Source organism: Triturus cristatus, chromosome 10 (genome assembly GCF_964204655.1).
Source record: "Triturus cristatus chromosome 10, aTriCri1.1, whole genome shotgun sequence".
Classification (NCBI taxonomy): Eukaryota; Metazoa; Chordata; class Amphibia; order Caudata; family Salamandridae; genus Triturus; species Triturus cristatus.
Genome location: NC_140593.1, coordinates 1,074,377,989 through 1,074,404,590, shown reverse-complemented (window position 1 = coordinate 1,074,404,590; position 26,602 = coordinate 1,074,377,989). Strand labels below are relative to the sequence as shown.

At 44.5% G+C, this 26,602-nt stretch overlaps 1 protein-coding gene across 5 annotated transcripts in view; it reads right to left on the bottom strand.

Moving 5' to 3' along the window:
* Positions 1–4,084: 4,084 nt before the first annotated feature.
* SNX8 (sorting nexin 8) overlaps positions 4,085–26,602 on the bottom strand; it is a 370,575-nt gene continuing 348,057 nt past the window's right edge. For all 5 annotated transcript variants that reach the window (XM_085629225.1, XM_085629228.1, XM_085629224.1 and 2 more), the window contains exons 10-11: positions 5,273–5,422; positions 4,085–5,071 (exon numbers count right to left, since the gene is read on the bottom strand). In XM_085629225.1, the coding sequence (XP_085485351.1) occupies positions 4,958–5,071; positions 5,273–5,422 (264 nt within the window). In that variant the 3' untranslated portion in view covers positions 4,085–4,957. The remainder of the gene's footprint in view (positions 5,072–5,272; positions 5,423–26,602) is intronic.

Genomic DNA, 26,602 nt, shown 5'->3' with positions numbered 1-26,602 from the left:
GCGATCGCCCCCGCTGCCACCGCTATTTCAAAGAAGGGTCCGCACCTCACATATGGGGCTCTGCCGCCTCTCCGTCAGCTGGAACTCCGGAAAGGCTCCGGGCGCCGCACTACTCAGTCCGCCATTTTAGCTGCCACGTACTCCTCTCTACACGGCAGCTCGAAGCCCAATCGCACAGTCCTCAGGCAGATCAGAGCACTCAAACGGCTCTCGCGAACGCCTCACATCTTCCCACGTTAGCCAGTTCTATTTGCGGCGTGTCCAGAGGTCTGTAACAGCGTCCTTGCCCACCAAGCCAGCGTGTGGACCGGGAGCCGAGTCGGTCTACGTCAGCTCGGCCACGCCCCCAATAAATAATTTTTTATTTTAGGGAGAGATTTTATTTTCTCTCTGTAAAACTGTTATCCAGAAAGTTGGCATAGATACGGTCTTGTTTAACCTCTTCAGTGCCCATGACGAGATAGTCTCGTCATGGAGCACGGTCGCGCTGTGCCCATGACGAGACTATCTCGTCATGAACCCCACCCACTAATAAAACGCCCGGCACAGGAGGGGGAAAGGGCGTGGCACAGAAGGGGTTAAGAATATTAGTTAATGGAAACTGTATTACATTTAAATGAGTGAACTAGTTAAGAGAAAAACATTGTTCATCATGAGGGACTGGGTAAAGAGAACAATCAATAAGGATTCTAAAGTGTTGCTTTGATGACGTCAGCTACGGTTTTAAAGCTCTGTTGTGATATCATTCACTGGATGGCTCCGTTAAAATAGATGTAGCAATTTGATTTTGTTACAGTTCAATGAGACACAAAACAGTTCATTAACATCATGGACGACAACGATTCATTTTTTAAAAATTGAGCCAAATAAAAAGCATTCTGACTTGAAACAGTCATATTGATTTACATGTGGGAGTACACTTCTACACTTATTTATCCATACATTCCTGACCCTTTGAGCACCAGCGCACAAGTAAAACGACACACAAAATCCACAATTCAAGGCTGTTTATTATACAGGAGTTTTACTCTTATACTTTATATATATTTATCTATATATATTTGTATATACTGGTTTTTAACATTGATTTGAATACGTTTTGGCAATACCACTTTTTGGAATGCAATAGAGTTTGTAAACATTAGAATCTACAGCATGTGGTAGAATAAATTCTCTAAATTTAGGAGGCAAATAAAGTGCTTCATATGAACTAAAAAAGCTAAGCAGAAACAGCATGTAATTCAGTAAAGAAGCGCAGCAGGCTCAAATTATGCTGAGGAACATGTCATTTAAATTCAGTTTCACATACAGATATTTTTTAGCAAGGAGGATTGATTGGGATACCTTAAAAACATCACCTGCTTAAAGCTGTCCTGCCTGGGAGATGAGCACTGCTGCCCTGCATTAGGGCTCGCCACAAAAGGCAGCATTATTAACTGGACAATTTATTGTTTACTCTTATTGGGTACTTGTTGACCGAATTTGGTTTGAGAAGTACAGACATACACGTTTAGTTTAATTTTCCATTCGGTCAGGAGTAGCAAATGAAAAGAGTTATCACAATGAATTTGGTACTTTTAGTATAAGACACAACCTAATGGGCAAGATCTCAAAACCTTGCACCAGGGATCTTTCAATGTCTTTTCCCTATTTCTAAACCAACATAAACCCCAAGTACCAGTATTCGGTACTAGTGAGCTCAAACAGAAGCTATACCAGTGGGGAATTAGTCCAGAATCCATATAAAATTTGAAACCAGTAGGAGTGTTGAGACTAACAGAAATAAACAGATAGGACTGTCTGAGCAGCTGTTGTGAACGGAAGTAGACCCGCAAAGGAGCCTCTGCCTCCACTCATTCAATTGGTGCAGTGCTCCAACATGGAGTTATATCAAATGGTATAAAGGCAATGGGTGCAAACTTCCATGTGCTGAATCGGATGAGAAACGTAGTCAATTACTTTCTACTCGTGTTGGGCAGTGTGCTTAAAGCCTTCTTGTTCTGCCTTTGAACAGAAGGATTTCTGTGACATGGAATATGCTCAACATCTGAGATTTCCTTTGCCAGCCAGAAAAGCTAGGGCAATGCCCTATCTTTGCGTAAATTAACAACATTTCCATTATGTTGTTGGTGGCCAAAAAATTATTATTCCAGGGGTCAAATGATCCTTTATGCTCTAGGCTCTTAGGCTAATATTAGAAACCTTGCCCTCCCCAACCCAAAAAACTCTAAAGACAACATTTTTGATAAAAACTAAAAATGAAGAACAATGAAAGAAAGTGATTTAAGTTTGCGCTACTCTATCACAACAGAAGTTAACTGAAATGCAATTCTTTTTTAAGGATTCACATTTAGGAGTCACTGTGAGGGGACAGAGATGTGTGTCTTTTACAGAGTGTGGTTTGTGGAACAACACTGACACAATATGCCATTAACCAAAAGGGCTTTTTGGACTCAAGCAACTGCTGTTTTGTTGCCTTTTAAAGTGGGTGATGAACTCCCTGTTAGGTAATATGGCCAGCGGAGACGGGAAGGTTGCATATCAGCTGTTTCTATGAACACCAATAACCCAATGCTTTTGAAGGAGCCGCGATACCCACTGTTTAAGCGGTCATAAAGATAGGTACAGAGTAAGGTAGTTTTTAATGTCTGTAGAGTAAGATGTTCGTTAACTCTGAGGAGGCGTTGGGTGTCCATAACATTGAATCATTTTGACAATAGTAAAATATAGAAGAATAACTCCCCCCTCCCCCTCCATCCAGAGTTGTTTCCGAGTCACATGGATAAACTACAAGTCTCAAAAGGTCTGGAGGAATTCCAGTAAAACCTTTTCCAGAACAATTAGGACTCTAAAGGAAAGCTAATCAGGAACCCCAAATTGTTTGGGCACATTGACGGAAGACACTGGATACTTCAATGCTCCTTTCTACAAGACTCAACCCTAGGCTAGAGTATCTCGGTAAGACACTCTGCTTTGTACTGTATTCAAATGTTGCAAAACAACTGCTGTCACTGAAGACTACATAATCTTCTCCAGTGAAAATGAGACACTAGTCCTTACATTTCAGGGGATAGAGTTTTGTAAAATGTAAAGTAAAGTTACCTGCAGCCCGCAGAATCACAGAGAGCTTGTTAACAGAAAAGAACGGCAGTCCTTCCCAGTACACAGATTCCCAATCAGTCTTACATATGGGACCTATTCTTTATTCTTTACTGTGAATGAGAACACCGAGCAGACTTCAAGGAAAAGAAGCATAGTTACCTCACTAGTTAAAGGTAGCCATTGAGCTAGAGTAGTCAGTCTTGGATCAGTACTGGTATATCAAAACTCACCATCTTTCAAAGCAGGCACAGGATGAAGGAATAACACATCTATGGTTCATGTCCATCATGGGTTACAGCCCAGAGAGGAGCAGATCCATTTGCCTCCAAGTTGCAAAACAGATGTAGCTGCACTCTCAAATATCTTCAGACAGCCACATGGATTACTCTTCCCCACTCTGCTCTCATAATCCACATCAACAGTAGCGAAAAAGTGCAGCCTTTTATAAAACCCTAAAGGATACACTGTGCTTGCAACAATTAGGCAGAATCACTACGTTTTATCAAAGCTGTACTAATTAAATTGTAAAAGGTTTATATATGTAGGCAGTCCATGGGGTATCCATGAAATACAATAGATTGACTGACTGAACGTATCCACAGATCCTTTAACTGGAACCATAAGGGAAGTTAACATTAGAACTAATTTCTTCTGCTGGAAGGAGTTTAAGCAAGGCCATAAAAAAAGGAAGCTGTAAAAATGTGTAAAGGAATAAAACAAAATACAAAAATAGTGTTAGCAACTCCCTGGGTCGCAGGTGCCACCCATTTGCATCATCAGTGCTCAGTCCCCAGTTAAGCCTCTCTTCAAGAGAATGGATAACCATCTCACGTGGAACAGTGATGAGCATTTCTTCCATCAGCATTGTTTTGTTTTAGTGGTTTGTAATACATTTACAATATTTTAGAGCCCTCGCAAAGTATTCTTTTAATGTCTTCTTAAACAAATTAAAGTATAAATATTTGCTGTCATAAGTTTTTTTGTAGTTGTTCGCTCTTACAAATTATATTGTTATCTGTAGTAAAAGAACTGGCATCGTGGAACTTCACTGTGTCTGAAAACAGGATTATTGTGCATTCTTCTGTTTATCCAGAGAGGATGTTTGCACTTCTTTTTCCGGTCTTGTCATGAACCACATGTGCAGTTAGCCACTGCTATCAAGTTGGTAAGCATTTAAGGAGTTCAAACAAATACAGTTTATTAAAGCCCACCCTCAATCAGTGAAGGAGGCAACAAGCGTATTTGAAAAGTTGCAAAAATGTGTCTACCACTGCTCGCAATCTGTCTTGGCAGAGGTTTGTTTTTTTCACAAAACCCAAAAAATATAGATTTTATGTGTTTTTTTACTTTTACCAAAAAAGAGGTATTTTGAAGAACATCTCGAAACAAGTGCTTCAGTTATCTTTAGCTTACTGGTGCTGTTGCAGGCATGGCGTTCTCAAAAGGCACAGAAGTAGGGCTGGATACTAACAGCTGTATACTTAATACTCTTACTGCTTCTTCCATTATTGGTCTTTATTTGGGAACTCATTCGACAAGATTCCAGCCACTGGCATTGTCCAAATTTCGGCCATTCATTTGTAAATTATCTGTACTGCTGTTTAGGTCTAGTTAATTTAAGCTCACAAGTTTTGAGCCTGTCGATAGCTGTTGTCCCAAAAACATTTCCGCATTGTCTGTCTTGAAGATGTTCATTGTGCTTTGCCATGGTCTCCAATGCCATACAAACTTAAGATGTAATCCCCAAGCAGGTACTTTCAGCGAAGGAGTACACGTGATTGTCTGCGGAGTGCTAAAATGGTGACTGTCCTTCTCCCATTTCATCCTTTTGCACATGACACACTAGTCATGAGGGTTAAGTCGAAAAGAAGTTTCCTTCTTGGGGCGAAAGAGGTGGAGTGGACATACTTCCTGTTCCCATAAAGAGGCAATTCAACTTTGGCTTAAGTTCGTTCCATACATGACTCATCTACATGATAGAAAATAAAACAACACCGTTGGTCAGGATTGCAGTACAGCAAAGAGAGCAATATACCCAAACCACATTGGTTACTATTGGGTCACTGGTCTTTTCAAACAGAAATGGTAATGCTATCACATAAAATGAGTGTAGAAGACAAAAGGTGGGAGTCAAAGAGAAGTAAGACCTAACAAAATAAGAAATGCTTACCTCCTTGTGGCCCTGGATCTGAGAGTTCACAAACGCTCCCAAGATGTGAGACGTCAGAGGTAAGTAAATGTGTATCAACTGTGTCTCCTGGTGCAAGCAGAAGAGAGAAAAGTAGTTCCTTAGCTCCATGGTGAGGATGGCATTTTCTTGCTAAGAAAAGATAAGCATGATAAATGTAAGAACATATTGCTGTTGAGCCAGGACAACTCATTGTTAAGGTTGCAGCACAAGGGTCAATTCTGCAATAAAAGCCTTGCTGCCCATAAGTGCTAACTGCTATTGTTGCAGTTCAACAAAAGCTTATGTGCTACACAATGTAATAAGTGTATCTGAACGAACTAAACCTTTAAGAACCATCTGTTCTTGAATATGTAGAAAATGATCTCTGAACGATTTTTTTAGATTTCCTAAAAGCAGCCACGTCCAATTAACCCACATGCAGGCATTTACTTTGATAAGATTAAAGGAACTACTTTGATGTAAAAAAAAGAAAATTCACTCAAAGTAATAAATAGTTTCAAGAAATATTTGCATAAAATCATGAGTGCAACCTGACCAACAGCCCTGGATGAAGGAACAATAGCCTTTTTCTATTTCCGAGTCAAGATAATATGGGATAGTAAGCTGGACATTTTGATGACAAGGCAAAATAAACTACTGTCATAACCATATTTTCATATCCTGGGGTTACTATCAGTTGAGGTGACCAGCCTTTAAAACCTGGATTGTAAATGGTATTTAAGACAACTTCCTAATATTTGGCTGAGTTATAATTTACAGTAAAGTCATGAACCAGATCTGCGTTATTTTGCCCACACACATACACCAATTTCGAATTGAAGTTCTTTTTTCAGAGGAACTATACATTAAAAAATGTTATTCTATGGTAATAGCAGATATTCTGTACTCAAGTCATAACAAATTGCAAGGCTAATCAATTCTTCTATATCAGAAAAGGGGGCATATGCGCCTTCCATGTTATTGGGTCAATTTCTCCAATCTCTTTTTGTCTCCTCTTCAGTGGCAAGTATACCTTTGTATAAATTTCCAATATTAATATCGGCCTGGTCCCTTAATATATCTTCGAAAATTTGAAAAGGTGGTCACTAATTAACCACAAGTTGCTTAACCAAAGAGCCTGCGGCCAGGGTCTCTCCAGCAAATGGTACCGGATTTACTTTTTTGCTTTTCGTGGCACTGTCCAATGTCAGAGCGAGAAGCTTACCATGGTTGTTTGAAGAATACATGTAACTAAGGGCATTGCTGGTATTTTGCGTTCTATCTCCTTATGGATCAGCTTTTGGGTTTCTCCATTTGTGACATGATGGAATACCACACGGTTGTCTAAGGATGAAATGTGCTGTGGATGTGTTCTGGAGCTACAGCCGGACCCTTCAGGACCTGGGACCTAGAACATCAAGGACAATGAGGTAAGCCTCAGTGCCATGAGCCTGACGTGCCCCACCCCTTGGCCTTTCCATAGCTTGAGGGACCTTTTTAGAAGCATGACCTGCACTGTTCTTAATAGAGGAGATGTGGCGCCTTCTTTTGGGGGGTGAGTCTTCCAGATATTCCTCCATATAGTGCAGTGCATGTTCCCTTGGGGTATCAGGAGCTGCAGCTCATAATGCTAAATTCCATCTTCTGGTGCTGTTGCTGACAGGATAAAACTAATCTGCTCATACGAGCTCCCTAACACAGGTGGTCTTGGAGGGATCTGAAGGACTATATTCCTCCTGGTACCTAAACAAAGAACACTGGACACAGCAGCGATAACATAGTGACATATGAGACCTTCATGCTGAATAGCGTCTCAGAAGCTGAGCAAGAAAAAGTGAAAACCTCAAATTCAGGAGTATGGAATTCCTTTCACTCGACACCCAGCACATGTTGTTTGGTGTTAAGAACAGAAAGTCTGAATGTTTATTTGACCCACAGAATAAGTAGGCTCAAAACACAGCAGCGCAAACCTTACGACTGCCAGCTTATGGTACGGCGGGGAGATAATACTGCCCACAGCTAAGGCAAGATATGCATACATGTGTAGAATATGTTTAAAATTGCATATATGGTTCATTAATACAAAGTCTTTTCTGTTATGGGGAGCGTTCAAAGGAAATACAATAAGCTGCAAGCTCAGGCAGCATTAATAAATAGTGGCTCGAATATAAAAAAGTGTACATTGGCTTGCAAAATGTAACACGTTTTGGCTCTAGAAATCTCCTTTATTTTATGGAAATACATACATGATGGTAGCCAGAGTGGGGATTTTATTTTGAAAGCAAACAATGTACCCAACAATATTTGCAACATGATAAAGCAGACTTATGTTACAGTTTACTAAACTAATCTGCAATTTGTATACTTGTAAAATAAAATGTATTGAATAAATATTTGCATCATGAAACGAACATATGCAAAGTTGTGATCAGCCTTTTGGCTTTTTCAATGCTTGTTTTGCCATGGTTTCTGTAAAACTTTGTCAAGAGAAATGCCAAGACTGTATCAGTCTAAAAAACGCACTGACTAAAATCAAGCATATTAACTTGTTTGTTAAAAGCACACATTGCCATAGCAGTCCTTAACACCTATGAGAACTACTTTGTGTGTGAATGTGCTCCTTGTCAAAGGACAGAATGCCATCACTCACAGGGAAGTTTGGCAGTAGCTGAAGTGGGCCGACTCACTGCCCCATGCTCTAGTGCGCAGAAAAAAATGGAAATAACGTAATAATAGACCAATGAATGAAGAGGGTTGGCAGAAAGCTCCTATAAGTAGGTATATTATACAAATAATTTTAGTAAAATCAAAATGTCTTGGCTTACACCAGACCTAACAAAAAAGAGAGGCAGCAGATTGCTATACTACAGCGCTGTTTTAATAGACAGTTTTAAATACCATTACTCTAAAGCTTTAATTAATTAAACATATTTGATGTGTGACAATATTTAAAAAAAACAAGTCTAATCAATGTAAAACCAATAGGCCAGTGTAAAAGCAACAGGCCAGTGTATAACCAACAAGCCAATGTAAAACCAATAAGGGCCTTCGTCTTAAAGAAAGTCACATAGGTGCCCCCACAGGTCTATGGTTTATGGCTTTCAGGAATTCACAAGAATTTACAAAAGTAGATCTGGATACCTGCAACAGTTGCAGGTTTTTAGGCGCCCTATCAGCAAACCTTTGTAAATTTCATATACAACCTATATACATGTGTAATGCAAAGCAACGATAATTCACTTGTTAAACCACCAATTAATTTTTTCTCCAGAACGAAAATATATTTTCCCTCGAAGAAACTGCCATCTGCACTGGAAAAAGTACTATCAGGATCAGACGCCGCTGAGGTCCTGGCGGCGCAGGTAGCGGTCAGAAATGCCATCACCTGCGTGGCCGGGCGGGACCATCGATGGACGCATGGCACCCGCAGCGTCTCTCGCACAGTGAGCAGAACATACTGCGGAGGCGCCTGAATTCGTTGTGGCAAGAACAAAAGCGGCGCAAAGAGGGATGCACCCGCGGGTGCATCAAGACGCTGCAGCAGCAGTGAAGACGGCACTTCAATAACAGCAAGGAGGTGAGCGGTGGAAAGCCCTGGGGCGCTGCGAGACCCGATCAGCAATAACTGTATGACTGTGGTGGCGGCACAGCAACGCAGGGCTTATTACGACCAGCGGGAGGGATCTGTAAAGAACGAGGCAGGCACAGTCTGGCGCTCTCTGTCCTGCACATACCGGCTGCACCGAGACCCAATCCAGGGCCTCCTGGCATCTTGAGGTCCAGACATGGTTGAGGCTTGCTACCACCAGACCTGTGGCCCCGTGGGGTGCCCAAAAGACACCATCTCTGCTTTTTGTGCCCGGACACTGCCTGAATAAAAGCGGGAGAAGGAGGACAGGAAAACCGAAAGGCCGCGCGTGGCTGCAACTCACGTGGCAGGCAGCGGTGACTACTGCCCCCCCGTGTACTTGGTGGACCCCCCCATATTAGGGACAATATGGGAGGCCTGGGCCAGAGGGGTCTACACACTGGCAAGCTGGGGAAATATGCCTATACTAAGGACACCCCAGACAAACCGCCCTTGGCCACTGTACCAACAGAAGCCGCCGCATCCCCTCGACATGCTGAGGTCACGCTGGTAGATATTATGGCGGCCTTACAAAATGTTCAGACCTCCATTGGGTCCATTTCCACCGATATCTCAATGATCCGAGCTGACTTCTCAAAAATGACTGCGAGAATATCGACAGTCGAAACCACCACATCGGCGCTTTCAACGGATACAGTTGCCCTACAACAGCAGATATGCAAATTGGAAGCGGACAAGATAATCCTGGCTAAACTGGATGACCAAGAAGGTAGTTCACGACGCAACAATATAAGTGTCGTTGGTGTGCCGGAATCCGCGGGGGGCCAGCTTTAGACCTTTTTGTGGAGGACTTCGTCAAGAACCGGCTACATCCGCGAGGACTCTCTAACTTCTTCTCTGTGGAACGGCACATCGAGTCCCGGGCGCTAGGGCCCGGCCGGGGACTCCCCCCCCCCCCCCCCCAGACCCATACTGGCACATATATTTAACTTCCGAGATCGAGATGTGATCTTGCAGGTGGCGAGGATAGCCCCCCTATCCGTCTCGAAAACAGCACCATCACCCTTTACCCCGATTACACGACCGCGGTAACTAAACAACGCCGCAGCTTTCTAGAAATAAAGAAGGAGCCCAGGACAAGAGAGCTCAAATATTCGATGATCTTTCTGGAACCTGTAAGAGAGACTGTCCAGAAGGCTGTTAGGATGCACGCTAAATAACTCATGATGTTCATATCGCAGTGGCGGGGAATACCGCCCCTGCAGCCATGGACGAAGGGCCACCACACGTGTTTAAGACCGCAATAACATTTCTATCAAGGGAATGACCAGCCGGGATGGCTAGGAGACTCTCCCCCTCACGGAAGTACAAGTTATGGGACAGAACCACTCTGCTCAATGGGGGTGGCGGGTAGTTCTAGGTCCGGCGGGCAGGGAGGCGGGGTGGGGGATGGGTTTCTGTTTAAGGTTATTAGTTTGTTGGTTCTCTTTCAGGTACACAAAAGGTTGAGGTATGATTTATACTGTTCTAGACGGGCACTTTTGGCACGGAACACACGGCACTTGATTACAGACGATGATACCTATGCAACAAATGACACCTAAAATTGACGACACTGACACAGCTCGCAACGCCTCCTGCACTGGGCCCCCCCTTACCATTCTATCTTGGAATGTTAATGGACTGGGCGACAAGATCAAAAGGGGTCTGGTCCTACAATACCTTAAACGTAAGGCCCCCAGCGGTGGCTTTGCTGCAAGAGACGCACTTGGTGGGCTCGACCTGCAGGGATTTGGATAGGTGGGGCTTTAAAATGGTGACACACACTGCCTTCACCTCTGGCTCCCGCGGGACAGGAATACTGATCCAAAAAAGTTTCACCCTAATCATAACTTGGTCGTGGACGGATGACCAGGGTTGTTTTGCAGCAATCTCATGTCGAGGGGAGATCCTATAATTTTGTGTTGGTCTACATCCCACCCGCATTTCACCAAACAGCCTTTCCGGCCTTAGGTAGATTTCTGTTGACATTACAACAGGAAGAATTGATTATAGGAGGGGATTTCAATGCTGCGGGGCTTGAGAGGGTCCTGGAGATAGCACACTTGCCTCGGGGTATTTCTGACCACTCACCGGTTCAGATCAAGTTTATATCGCAGGTTCAGGGACGGAAGAGAGTCTTTCCGCTTTACCTCGGCTACCTTAAAATCCCCAAGATACGCAGGGGTCTGACTAGGGCCACGGGACAATACTTTCTGGAAAATGAACATTCGGTTGCCTTTCCAACTATTCTTTGGGAAGCATACAAAACGGTGATAAGGGGACAAGCAATATTGTTAATTACCAGACATAAACTGGAACAGCGACAACACCTAGACACTCTAGAACAGGAAGTATCCCGCACTGAGCGCGAGCACGCTGCGAACACTACTGACGACACGGCACACAACGTGACTCTGGCGCAGCAGGAATTACGGGCTTACGCTTGGGAGGCGGAGAGGATAAAACACACCGCAACACTACATACAATTTACGAGGTGGGGGACAAGACGGGTAGGCTTCTTGCATGGTTGGAGAGACGAGAGAGAGCCAGCCGCTGGGTTTCACAACTGCAGCTAGCGAACGGTACTGTTATTACGGACCCACAGAAGATTGCAAACACCCTCTGACACTATGAAAAGGTGTACACCCCTGCGGCTACAGCCACGATTGCGGATAATATAGCCTTCCTCCGTGACATTCTGTTGGAAGTGTTGACGCCCGAGATTGTGCAAGATATGGAGGCCGATCTGACCCCAGACGAGTTAGCACTAGCACTGGGAACACTGCACACGGGAAAGGCGATGGGGCCTACTGGTATACCAATAGAATTATACAAAAAGGAGGCCACCTCCCTCATGCCCCACTTGCTATATGTACTGTGATAGTTTAGATAGGGGAGTATTACCTAAAGACCAGCGACTGGCGACGATTGTCGCAATTCACAAACCGGGTAAAGCACCGGAGGACTTTGGCGATGCAAATGCAGCCGCATCTCACGACGTTGATTCACCCGGACCAATCCGGGTTCATGCCAGGCCGTAGTACGGCGCTCAATTTGAGGCGCTTATGCGGAGTCATGGCGCGTATATCTACAATACAGGAGGACGCTGTCATTCTCTTTTTGGATGCCCGCATGGCATTTGACCTTGTCGAATGGCCCTTCCTTTTTGCAGTCCTGCAGCGTATGGGTTTTGGCCCTAAATTTTGAGCATGGGTCCAACTACTATATAATAAACCCCTAGCACAAGTGGTAGTGAAGGGCCGTATATCAGATGAATTTCCATTGGGGAGAGGTACCAGACAGGGCTGTCCTCTATCGCCGCTCCTGTTTGCATTGGTATTGAAGCTGCTAGCGGCATGGATAAGGCAGGACCTGGTTATCCGAGGAATGAGGTGGGCTGTGGGATGGGAGGACCGTATCTCACTTTACACAGACGACGTACTACTATACTTGACATCCCCGGCGCGATCCATTATCAGCCTGTTAGATATCTGTGCATCTTACGGGAAAGTCTCGGGATACACTATAAACTGGGCAAAATCGCTCCTGTACGTATTACATGGCCCCCCACCACGACTCCCGTTGGGTTGTGACCTCCAATTAGCAACCGAAGGTTTTAGATATCTTGGCATACACATAACACCTCAGTCCACACACTTTATTGAAGAGAATCTCATGGGTCCACTCAAGAAATTCCGTCGAGATGTGAAACATTGGAGATTGCTACCATTGACATTGTTCGGGAGGGCCGCCCTGTTTAAAATGATGGTTTTGCCCAGATTTCTATACGCCCTACAATATACCCCATTCCAGGTCCCCGCCAATTATTTTAAAGCAATTGACGCTGAGGTCACCACACTTCTAAGGGATGGAAAGCCTGCCCGCATAGCAATGCACAAATTACTGAGGAGCTGGTACGACGGGGGTATCGCCTTGCCCAACATCAAACTGTATTATTGGGCCTCGCAGTTCATGGTCATTAATCAGTGGCTGCACGCCTCGCAGGACGAACCAGCTTTCCGTATGGACAGATATGTCCTCCCAACTGATCAGGTTATGAGTGCACTCTATAACACCCCTCAGGAATGCGGTCTTACGGCCCACACGGTCCGACTATGGCACAGTGCGCAGCGGGCGTTGGGATTGGAGGGAGTATTGACGCATAATACACCACTCTGGGACACCCAACGGCTAGGCAATCTGCGACATACTAAAGGATTCAAACAGTGGGACCTCATAGGTATATCTAAAATAGGAGACCTGTGGAAGAAAGGGGAGGTCGTGGCTTTTGCTCACCTAAGGGACACGTACGGTATGGCACCAACAGAAACATTCAGATACCTGCAAATCAGGTACGCACTCATGGGAGCTATCCCACCAGGAACACAGCTACCAGACACATCCCCTTTGGAGGACAGGCTCCTTACTGATCATATGTGTAAAAAGGCCATCACTCAGATGTATCGTAAGTTAGTTAACAATCAAACAGACCCCCACACTGACTGAGGGACCGGTGGCAAACTGAGGTTGGAGAGGTTGATGACTCAGAATGGCAGGAGGCACTTGCGTCACCACGAGAAGTTGCAATCTCTTCCAAACTCAAATTGGTGCAGCTAAAAATTCTTCACCGCATTTACTACACCCGTACCACACTACACAAACTGGGTAGATCGCCCACTCCTCTCTGTTTACGGGAATGTGGTCTGCTGGGCACGTTTTATCATACCACCTGGGAGTGCCCGCGGATAGCATCCTATTGGGCGTCAGTCATGGGCACGATCTCGCGGATGGGGGGAGCCACTGTCTCTCCAGAACCAAAAATGTGTCTTCGCAATATATGGGAGCCCACCGACCTCAGCCTGAGGATGCAGGACTGGGCAGCCCTAGGAATGATGATTGCCAAGCGGAATATAGCCCAGAATTGGGGAATAGGGTGGACTCCCACTTATAGACAATGGGGATGTGATATGGACAGTGCAATGGTGGCGGAGCGAGCAGTTTATATGCACAGAGGTTGCCCCAGGAAATGGTCCAAGATCTGGGGTAAATGGAACGAATTCCGAGGCAATATATGTGAACCCCCGAGGGACGATTCAATATCTGATGTCAGTGACTGAATAGATAGATATAAGATCTAGCTATGCTAGATTCGACTTTGTTTTGTGATGTGCTGCGAATGATAAGCCAGCTTTTCTATGATAAAGATAACAAATGTGCCTTTCTCAGCTTACAGTGTCTGAAAGATATGAACCTCAAGTGTACCGTTGTTATTGATTATGATGAGTATTGTGCATATTGTAATGCTAAAAGACCAATGGAAAGTTTTTATAAAAAATAAAAAATAAAAGACTTTGCCAAGTTGATCAAGCGGTAAAATGTGTATATCCATTCACTGATACAGTACTTAGTATGTCTTCACTATTAGGGTAAACAAGGGAACGCGGGCACAGAAGGAAAAAGGGGTCTGCCCACAAAATGTGGTCTAGTGGAGTGTGTCAGACTAAGGACAATCAAAGCACTGGGCCGCAGGCAGACTCTGAACTTATTTACTGCACCCACTTGTGAAATGAAAGCAACTATTAAAAGTATATTGGCCAAAGCAATACACTATACACTTCCTAAGGAATCAAAAAAAAAAAAAAAAGAAGAAAGAGGATTGCTATATAATGAACACAACGAAAATCAGATATCCAGCATAGTAAAGTTCTCAGGAAGCAAGGCTACATAGAGCCTCTGCATACGAGTAGCATCTGAATAACAAAAGTTACTTACCTGTAATCTGTGGTTCTCCGATATTGGTATCTTTCATAGATTCACATGCCTGAATCATTCCCTGTCGTCAGATTGGGACTCCCACGGTACATAAAAATAGCAATATACATGCATATAGAAACAATGTCATAGGTAACCTAGAACCAGGAAGTAAAGTAGCCAGAAATCAAAAGGAAAAAAGTTCTCCACTTTCATGACTCGTCCAAGTCATTATATATAGTCCAAACTACAGCCAATCAGGCGACAGCACCCTCTAGAATGTTCTCCTTTCTAGCACAAGTGTGATCCAGAGTGAAAAGAGCATCGAAGAGCCTCTGTGGGGAGGTTGGTGGGTTGCATGTGAATCTATGAAAGATACCAATACTGGAGAACCACAGATTACAGGTAAGTAACTTTTGTTCTTCTCCAGTATTGGGGTATCTTTCATGGATTCACATGCCTGAATCAGAGTAGAGAGCAGTAACTCCATAACAATACTAGTGATATTATCATCACAACATAAACGTATGCATAACACAGGCAATATGTAATCATAGATATAGACCTTTCTATACCTATATACTCTCATATAGATATATATCTACGCATATATATACATGAACAATCATAGAAGATCTGTATGTCAGAAAATAGCAAAGAGGAGGAGGGAACAACAGAGGCTCACCTTATATAAAAAGATTACGGAGAACCGCCTGTCCCACAGACGTGTCGGCATCGCTGGGAGCTTCCAGACAGTAGTGCTTGGTAAAGGTGTGCCTGCTGGACCACGTAGCAGCTCTGCAGATTTGATGAAGAGGCACACCACAGGGCTCGAAAAATCCACTCGACCGCTCGCATATGCGAGCTAAATTTAACGAGGGCGAGCTGTTTTTAGGTCCTACTCGCCCTATCTGGCGAGTAGGAAGACAAACTACCTTTTGTCCTCTGTCTGTAAAAACGGAGTAAATGTGACAAGATAACAAGATTTAAAGGCATTTTTATTGCTCACAAAGTTAATGAGCAATAAAGATGCCTTTAAATCGTGTCACATTTACTCCGCTTTCAGAGACGGAGGTCAAGTAGGTTGCAGTTAGGTCGAGGAGATTTTTCAAGGTACTAGTCCTGCAGGACTAGTACAATATTTTGGATTTTTCGAGCCCTGCACCAGCAAAGAGAGCGGTAGAGGAAGAGATTGCTCTAGTAGAATGTGCTCTCGAAGTTGTTTGTAATGGTCTGCCTGCGTGCTGATGACGGAAACAAATTGCAGCCGAAATCCAACGAGAAATGGACTGTTTGGATATTGGGTGTCCTGTTCGCATTTTTCCATAAGCTATAAATAGCTGATCAGATTTCCGTATTGAAGATGTCCTCTGTAAATAGAATTTTAGACACCTCTTGACATCAAGAGTATGCAAAGCCCTTTCCGCAGGTGATTGAGGATTAGGAAAGAAAGTCTTTAAAATGACCGGTTCGTTGAGATGGAAGTCCGAAGGTACTTTAGGCATAAAAATGGGGTTAGTGCGTAGCACTACTGAGTTCTTGGTGAATTGAAGGAAAGGCGGTATAATAGTGAAGGCTTGAATATCACTGACCCACTTAGCTGATGTGAGAGCCAACAGCAGCGACACTTTCCATGAAAGAAACTTCAAATCTGTCCTATGAATAGGTTCAAAGGGGTGTTGCATGAGTTGTGAAAGCACAACATTAAGATGCCAGGATGGAGGTGGACGGCGGATGGGAGGAAACATGCGAAACAATCCTTTGAAGAACTGCTGAATGACTCTAGAGGAGTAAAGAGAGTTGGAACCATCCTGCCGGAATCTTGAAATAGCCGCTAAGAATACTTTAAGAGTAGAATGGGAAAGGCCTGATCTTGCCAAATGTAAAAAAAAAAAAGGCAACATTTGTTCCGGTTTTGCATGGATTGGATGAATGCTGACGGCTTGACACCACATGCAAAATCATTTCCATTTGAGCCTGTATGTCTTTATTGTGGAAGGCGCTCTAGCATTGGCCAAGACTTCCCTACAGTCCGAAGGAATGTTTAAGTGAGCGAATTCAAGGTGTTCAGGCGTCAGGCCGCTAAGCGCAGAGATGCAGGATCCGGGTGGCAGATCTGTCTGTTCTGAATGGCTAGAAGGTTCGGTATTGGTTGCAACTGAATGGGATCGCATTCGGAGAGAAGGAGAAGTTCGGTGAACCAGATCTGGCAAGGCCACTTGGGAGATATGAGTATTAGACGACAAGGCTCCTTCTTCATTTTCCGGAGAACCCTGGGAACCAACAGGATCGGTGGAAAAGCGTAGGCATAAATCCGCGACCAGTTAATCAAAAACGCATTCCCACACGATCCTTTGTGGGGAAGCCAGCTTGCGAAGTATGGGCATTTGTAGTTCTGACTGGCCGCGCACAAGTCCAGATCAGATCTTCCCCACTTCTGAAAAATACGATCCAAAGTTGGTTGATGGAGCTCCCACTTGTGATTGGAAACTATAAACCTGCTGAGGGAAGCCGCCAGGATGTTGGAAGCTCCCAGGACATGGATTGCTGTTAGACTTATCCGATGTCGGATCGCCCAATCCCAAATTTGCTGGGCTTGCGGCGACAGTAAAACGGATCTTGTCCCTCCTTGTTTGTTCAAGTAGTGCATACTTGTCGTGTTGCTTCTCGAATCCGAGAATTGATGTGGATGTGGTCGTTGAAGGATCGCAAAACCTGTAACTACTGTTTGTTGAGCTCCTCTTGCAGAGTTCTCATCTTGAGACGGCAGTTGGGGATCAGGGGAATGCAGGATGAAAGCATCCCCAGAAGTAACTTGAACTGCCGGAGTGAAACGCACTTTCTTGATTGCAACAGTTGGGCAAGTTTGCAAAGTTTCAGGCTCCCAAGAACGTTCTCCTTTGTGATGGGCCGAGGTGAGACTTTTCGAAATTGACAGAGAGGCCGAGAGATTGGAAAAGAGACAGACATCTCTGAGTATGGACGTTTGCGATTGTGAAAGAATTCGCCTTGATAAGGCAATCGTCTAAATAAGGAAAGATTTGAATTCCCTCCAGTCGAAGGTGTGCTGCCACCGGTGCTAAGACCTCGGTAAAGACACGGGGCACGGAACGTAGTCCGAAAGGAAGGACTTTGAACTGGAAGTCCCCGCCCGCCACTCTGAACCTCAAGAACTTTCTGTGTCTGGGGAGAATTGGTATATGAAAGTAAGTGTCTTGGAGGTCAAGGGTGGTCATGTAATCCTCCGCAGTGACGAGTTGAAGGATTTCTTGAAGAGTCAGCATCCGGAAGGATAACTTTTTTAGATATTTGTTGAGGGAGCGAAGATCTAAAATGGGGCGCCATTCTCCCGATTTCTTCTTTATTAGAAAAAATCTGGAATAGAAACCGGTTGCTCTTTGCAACCGAGGAACTACTTTGATCGCTCCTTTTCATAACAACAAATTTATTTGGGGAAAAAAGCTCTGTGAGGTGAGCTGGAGGTGGTCCTTTTGGAGGAGAATTCGGAGTAAGTTTTACAAATTCTAGAACATGGCCTCTGGTCACCATGTCCAAGACCCATTTGTCTGATATAGCTTCCAGTTTGAGTTAAAATGGGAGATTCTTCCTACAACTTTTAAAGGGGTAAGCAGTAGAGCGGGTGGCAGTTGCCACTGCTTCTTAGACGTATCACGTCCGCGGTAGGAAGACTTCCTTCTGTTTTGTGAATAAGAGGTAGTTGGTTGTTGCCTGAAGTTGACGCTGAGAAGAGTAACGTTGGTTACTCTGATAGGACTGGTATTGTCTTTGCTGATTATAGCCTCCTCGACCAGAGAAGGATCCACGGTCTCTAGCGCCACGAAAAGGCAGTTTCTGAAATTGAAGAGTGCCGAGAGATCTTGCTGTCTCTGTATTCTTTTTAATGGCCTGGAGGGCTTCGTCAACATGCTGACCAAAAAGAGACTCGCCGTCAAAGGGCATATCAATTATTTTAGCCTGAACCTCCAGACAAAATGATGTAGCGTTTAGCCAGCTCTGTAGCCGCAGGACTGCGGCACCTGCAAGTTGTCGAAAACCCGTAGATGCAACATCCACAGCCGACTCCATAATCTCAGCCGAGATTCGTTCCCCCTCCTGAAGAATTTTGAGCGCCGCAGACTTAGAGGGCTCAGGCAACATGTCGATGTAGGGAGAAATGTCCAACCACATCTGTCTATCATATCGACCTAGAATGGCCAGTGAATTAGCTGCACGGACGGTTGTTGCTGCCATGGTCGAAACTTTCTTCCCAATAGCGTCCAGACGTCTCCCATCCCGATCAAGAGAAGCTGACAACGGAGAGGAGGGATTCCACGCTCGTCGTTGAGCTGCTTGGGCGATAACGGAATCTGCCTTTGGCTGACCTACCAGACATGCTGGCGAATTGTCTGGTGCCTTATGTTTCTTCTCGAGGCGGGGCAAAACTGCAGGAATAGAAGCTGGAGCTTTCATAACCTTTAGTACTTCCTGCCAAATAAAGTCAATAATAGGAATCGACCGTATCTGCTTCCTCGGTTGATCTTTAAAATCGTAAAGGAAACAATCATCCTTCTTTGTTTCCATAGGAAGCAGGAATCAATGTGTTGCCCTCTCCATGAGAAGGTGAAAACCTCCGATGTCAACTGGAGGAGAGTCAACCGGAGCAGGAGTAGATGGAGACTGAGTTTGTATCTGGTAGTCGTCCCATTCTGTAAGGAGTGATCTCTCATCCAGTTCTCCTTCCTCCCTATCGTCATCCGTGATGTGAGCGTCCTGAGTGTGATGCGAATGGTACCGGAGAATATGGTCGGGGCGACCTCAATGCTGATGAAGATTGAGGAACAGGTGTAGGTGGTATAGAAGAAGCCGATTCAGATGGACGGAAACTGCGATAATAATCGTCCAACATGTATTGTAAGTTATTTAGAAGAGCCAAATGCATTTGGCCCATAGGAACTGGATCTGGAGCTGAAGGAACAGTCTCCTGGCAGGAATCATCTTCTTGATCCACATCTTGATATTTAATGAAGAGCTCGGAAGGGCTCCTGGCAGTACGAAAACCTATTGCCCTCATCCGATTCTTCATCATCCTCTTCATAATCCAGCAAATGCTCAGATAACACAAGAGGAACCTTAGAAGGGGAGGTGTGAATTGGAGAGAGAACCTCCAAGGAAGCTCCACATCTTTGTAGCAACGAGGCGTTGCTGTCGACGGAGGCAACTGTGTAGACGGTGCCCCAGACGATGTAGACTATGTTGTGGGCGTAGACGAAGACCAAACCTGAAGAGCCGTGCATGAAGACAGCTGTAGCGTGGACGAGGTAGCCGTGGACAAGGTAGTCGTTGACGAGGCGGACGACGATGAAGTGATCGTCGACGAAACAACCCTCGTCGATGGCAGCCGTCGATGGCAGCCGTCGACGAGGCAGCCGTCGACAAGGCAGCCGTCGGCGAGACAATCGTTGACGAGAGTCTTTTAACTTTCGTCGTCGAAGGAAGGTCGACAGTAGATCTCACCTCCTTCGTCGACGAGACTGGCTTCACGGAGACGGATACCAGTGTCGACGGCGATGATGGCGACGACATTATCATCTGCGGCTTCGGCAACGAGAAGGTAGCAGTCAACGTTGTCGTCACGCCGACAGAAGGCTTCGTCGACGAAGACATCGTCGTCAAGCTCGTTGACGAGGGACCTCGTTTCTGAGGTGAATCTCTGTCAGAAACTTGTTTTGAAGCCTGAGACTTCACAGTCTTTCTCGGGGGCGTAAAAGGAAGAGTTTTGCTCTTAGAAGGTGGAGGAGCCTTTTTAGGTCTCACTCAGCTATTGCGTTTACGCAATCGCTATGCGAGACTCTAGTAAGAGGGGCATTTCAAAGTGCTCCCAAAAGTGGATTGCATGGCGAGCACGCGCACAATCACGTGCATCGTGCCGCCATGCAATCCGTTTGGGGAAGCGCTTCAGCCAACTGGCGCCCTCGGCATCATACTTCAAAGGATCCGATCCCCCGCCTGGAATGCGCTCCCCCGCCCCCAAGCGCGCGCGCGCCACGCTCCACCGCGTCTCGCCGTGACAAATTTGCTTTCACTTTCGCGTGGCGGGCGCTCGCTCGCGTCCGGAGCACTTTGGAAGCCGGGCTTGTCTTGTTTTCTCCGTAATACGCATTTGTTCTCTACCTGGCTCCCCTCCTTTTCCTAGGCCTCTGTCTCTCTTACGACCCCATTCCCTTTCGCTTATGTCCGTATTTACAGCTCTCTCTCTCTCTTTGCTTATGTCTGAATTTACTGCTCTTTGTCTCTCCTGCTCTCCCCCTTCTATCCTGCTCTCTCTCATGAGCCTTCCATCATTTCCTATCTCTAACCTGTGATCCCCGTCTACCTCGCGCCCTCTCCCCTCTTTGTGCCCACTCCCTTTCTAGCGTCGCCACCTCTTCTATCATTGTACCTCGCTGTCCCTGTCTAACCTGCAGTCCCCGTCTACCTCGCGCACTCTCCCCTCTTTGTGCCCACTCCGTCGCCACCACTTCCATCATTGTACCTCGCTGTCCCTGTCTTTCTCGCACCCCCTCCCTTCCAGATCTCTGTGTCGCTGTGTCTCCTTCCCTGTCAGGCCTCTTCTTTCCTCCCGGTGTCTGACATTTGAGGGTCGCTAATGAGCGCCTCCGCAGGCCGGCTCTCACTGATCCCTCTGAGGCTGCCGGGGGTATGGGATCCTTTCCCTGCAAATAATTAATTTAGCTACGTGTGGCGTAAGAGTCTAAAAGGCTTTTTGCTGCTACCATGCTGCTCGGCGGCCATTAATATTATATCAGGGCCGGTGCTGTTGCTGTAGTGCAGTTTAATTAAAAATGTGATCTGTAGCTTTAAACATGCAGCTTTCCATGCAGAATTACGCCAAGTAATTCTTGGTCTGCAAACTCGTAATTGCATACAGAGATTCCCGTTGGTACCGGAAATTCTGAACACCTGGAACGGCTGCATATAGTTCCTCAATACTTTGTCCATTTCTACTAATTGTGTTTCATCAGCTATTAAGAGTAGCGTTCGGGCCACTCCTCCCCCCCCCCCCCCCCCTATCTAGTCTCCTTCTAGGCCACTTTTTCCACATTTTGCTTGGACATTTGATCCTCGTCTTTTGGCTGCCTCTTTCTCTTCTTGATAATTATACTATAATATAATACTTGGATTTGTATAGCGCCGCTAATAACCCGTGAGGGTCTGTAGGCGCTGTCCGTAGGCAGGGGGAAGTGATTTGCCCAGAATCACAGGATGTTGAGCACACAACGAGACTTAAACCTGGATCTCTCAGCGCCCAAGTCGGCTGCACTGGCTGTTAAGCCACACCCTCCCCCTTCTGAACGTAGCATTTGGACCACTTCTTTGTCATTGACTCGACTCTGGAACACATCCAGGGCCGGACTGGTAATTTAAAACAGCCCAGTCAAAAAGTATAAACTTAGACCCCATGTGCACCAAGTGAGTAACCCCCAGCACATTGCTCAGTAGGATTTTATGTAGGATAATTTTGGAAAAGTGAAACCAAAAGGTGCATGTTAACTGCTCAATTTTTCAATTATATTTGGCACTTTTACTGACTGCTCCGAAAGGGATTCAAATAAAGATTCCAGTACATTAGTGTTTACCACAGTACCGCGAAGCGCTATTTCTACACAGCTTCTAATCATGCATGCCATGTGCCTGGTGAGAAAAAGGACCTATTTGTTGGTACAGTTATGAGAGGTTTTCTTTTAATGCTTCCATTCAAAAGTCTTTGAAGCTCATCTTACAAGCATTGAAAATGCAACAGGTCTCGCGTTTACGCGAGGAAGCTATTGGCATTGTAAATGACAATGCCTTTTATTTTATGTTTTAAAAAACCAAAACATAAATAAAAGGCATTGTCATTTACAATGCCAATAGCTCAAACTCCCGTAAATGCGATACCTATTGCATTGCAAATGCTTGTTTGAAGTAGAAGGCAGCTCAGCACTCTTAGAAGTGTGCTGTTTTTTCGACACCTTGGCCCCAGGAAAAGATAAATCTGTGTCAGCTGTCCTCTTGCTAGAGGAAGTAGTCTTGACAGAGGCAATACTCCCAACTTCAGATAAGGGATTGTCCTGATCTTTAATCTTCTGTAGCCACAGACGTAGACGCCCTTCTCTGTCCCTCAGAGTCTTTTGTGGGAAAGTTCTGCAGGTCTTGCAGTCTCTCACCTGGTAGTCAGGATACAAGCAGTAAATGCACTTCTTGTGGGGATCTTCTAAAAACAGCCGGAACTTCCCACAAGATTCTCAAGGTCAAAAGAGAGATTTCTTTGAAGAAGACATCATAAAATGAAGAATTCCTGAAGAAACCAGAGAAATACTGAGCAGAGCTCAGGGAGACTCCCTTCACACGACGTGCGGTAGAAAATATGAGAGCCTGAGCCTCTGAGGAGAACTTTCTGGAGGGTGCTGTCGCCTGATTTGCTGTAGTTTAGAATATATATAATGACTTGGATGAGTCATATAAGTGGAGAACTTTTTCCTTTTGATTTCTGGCTACTTTACTTCCTGGTTCTAGGTTACCTATGATATGGTTTCTATATGCATGTATATTGCTATTTGTATGTACCGTGGGACTCCCACTCCGACGTCAGGGAATGATTCAGGCATGTGAATCTATGAAAGATACCCCAATACTGGAGAAGGTTCAAAGATCTGAGAGAAACAGAGCACTGGTACGTACAAGGTCTGGAATAATCATAAAGGTGTGTGATCACAGCCAGGCTATGATCTAATCTTTGACATACCACTGGTTCTGGATTATTTAGAGACACTATTCTCAGAGCTCTGTTATAACAAGGCTGCTGTTTTATCACATTGCATCGCACCAAATGAGTCAATTGGATTATTTTTTATAAAACAAGTAGATTTCTGAAGCATCTTGTCCCTTGGGAAAGTATACATTTTATTAAATTCCACACCCCTCCAACAAATGCTCAACAAACAAAGAAATCACTTTAGTGGTAAGTTCCATGGTAGAGAAAAACACCCCTCCCCGCGCATGAGCTAGAACGGGACCTCAACATAGGAGGATCTTTATTTTTCAGGAGAGTACTTTGCGCTGAAGTGGTGTCTCATCTTCCTTTAGCCTCCCGAAATGACATCTTCTGGCAAAAATGTACAAATATTAATGGAGTGAGATTCTGCTAGGCCACCTACACAAACGGTGAATTTCCAGGACTTGTGTTTTACCTCTTAAAGACATTGGGGAAGCCAAACATTCTCTATAGATATAACATCTAAACATCATTATAAGCCTGAAAAAGTAGTTGTCTGTTCAAGGACATGTACTCGTAAGAGCGAAGAAATAATCTAGCTAACTCACCCTTTTAAGCATGATGGGACAATTCAGCTTCTGGACTCTTTAAAGGAAAAGGGGCAACTATTCTGCATCTGACAAGCAACACCTATGCAGCAATACATGCTTATCCACTATGAGAACAGTTTGGAAAAAGCGTTTCTCTGCCAAATATAATTTGTAGTGTAGATTTTCAAATTACAATTAGATTAATAAAAAAAACCACCCCTTTATGCATTTTTTTCTTTACAAAACGATTTTATTACAAAATGTTGTACATTAACAAATATTCTACAGACTATGAATCCCAAATAAACATCCAATGATTTGAGAACAGACATTGCCAGTAATTCTACCAAGCGCAATGTTCATATGCTCTAGATCGGCTAGAAAAAGCTTTAAAATCTTTTAATTTTGGTTGAAACACCACTAACAACTATCAGATTTTTCAGAAACCATGTAGGAGAACAAAATCCAGCTGAACGGAAAGCTTACTTGTAATCATAATTCCCCATCATGGGAATCTTCACTGAAGTAAAACAAGAGAAAATATCAAGATATAATTCAAGAGATAATATACGACTTAAACTAACGTTTTATTTCCGCCAATATATCTGCAGGCTAAAGCAATAGGATTTAGTTTAGATAGAAGCTGTACGTTGTTTAACTAGTTCTCTACACTCAGCTTCACTTAATTGCCCATCCTGCCTCCACTGTGGCTTCCGGGAAACGGCCTTCATAACGCGGGCTGAGCCACCCGTGCTGTTTCCGCGCAAGCACAACCAAGCGTGCCTTAACAACGCATATGCCTTAAACCCGCATATGCGTGGTGAGGGCATTGCGCAGTCTAGATGCTGGGATGGGCAGGCACAAAAAAAGGAGGAATCGGGGGAGGATGCTGTCTGGTAAGTGGCGCTGGAGCTGGGTTTTCGGATGGAAGGGTTATTTTTAAGGGTTTAGAAGTCGTTTTTAGGGCTCAGGGGGGGGGGGGGGAAGAGGGTTGTTTTTAGGGCTGGGGGGTCTAGGAATGTTTTTAGGGTGCGGGGTCAGTGTAGTTTCTAGGGCTCAGGGGAGATCAGGTAGTTTTTAGGCCTCAGGGTAGGGTTTGTGGGTTCAGAGTAGTTTTTAAGGCTGGGGGGAGTGGGGGGTCAGGGTTTAAGGCTCGGGGTTGCGCTAGTTTTTAGGGCTCAGGGCAGGGGGACTGGGGTGTGATCGTTACCAAACATCACTTTACCAGTCATGCCTTTACCACGAAATTGCGTGGTAAAGGAATGTGTTGTTCAGATGCATTAGTTGTTCGGACAGCGTTGTAGAGGCACACATGGTTTAGCCTTGCGTGCCTCTATCTTACAACCTTGGCTTCCTTGCCAACAACCAAGGCAAGGCTAAGCAGCAATAGTCAGGGATGCAGGATCACTTTGATATTCTAACCCTATACTGTAAAATATCTGCCTGTACTGTTTGTTTTGTGTATTGTCCCTCTTGTCAACCATGGGGTCCTTTCAGGTTTCTTTTAGCGACTATCATGTTATCCTTCCACAAATATGCTCTGGCACCTTGTTGGGATTAAGGCGCTCTACATTAATACAACTACAATATATTTATAAAGAAGCCAATCAAAGACAAAGAAGGCAATGGGATATATTTAAGAAGCTAGGGACCCCTTTTGTGGAATATTGGGGGGAAAAACCTGTAAAAATCATAAATTTAGCTAGTCGGCTCGCAACTTCATATAGCTGAAAATTGACACTGCTCCTTTATCGAAGCCATGAGCCACACTATTCTATCAGGTTACCCCGCCCTCCACCCCCTTCGTCATTTCTATTTTCCAGGTCCAGTAATCAGGATCCTCAAGCATTAGGCTCCACCTTTTTCAAATGGATCACATTATTTTTTAGGATTTAAAATATGCTTTTTTCATTTCTTTGCCAAATTTCTCAAAGGAATGCTCTTTTTCTGTGGAAGGAAGAATGCTTGTTGAGGTGAAGACTCCTAACCCTTTCACTTAACTCCTATCTGTGACCTTTCAAGAGGCAGATCTGAGATGATGCCCATCAACACAAATATCATTCCAACAGTCGTCAATGCGAATAAGGATGCTGGCAACATGTTTTCAGTCAATAACAAGATATAGCCCTGACACCCAAGGAAGACTTTGCACACATTAAGGATGGCTTTGATAATGAAACATTAGACATCAAGGTCTAACAATGACTCTGCAAGAGATGCAGAAAAACATGGTATTTCTATTAAAGCTTCCAACACTCAAACCCTGGCTATCTTCAAAGCCCTTCATCACTGAGCATCTTGCTACAGTACCATCCGACACACTTGTGAAAACTGAATCCTCTGAATAGCTCGACATTTAAAAGGAAAAATACTCAGTAAATTTAATCACTGCAGATAAGCACATCAATATTTTTTTTTAAAGGAAAATACTTTCCTAAGAGTGACAGTAACATTTGTAGAAGTGCAACAGAATGCTACCAAATGGCTTGACTATTCTGATTAGGACTATCAATGAGGAGGCTTTAAAAGAGAAACGTTGATGTCACCATCTTTGCTTTAAATGTGGCCCACAATGTTCAATAAAAACCTATCAAATCAATAG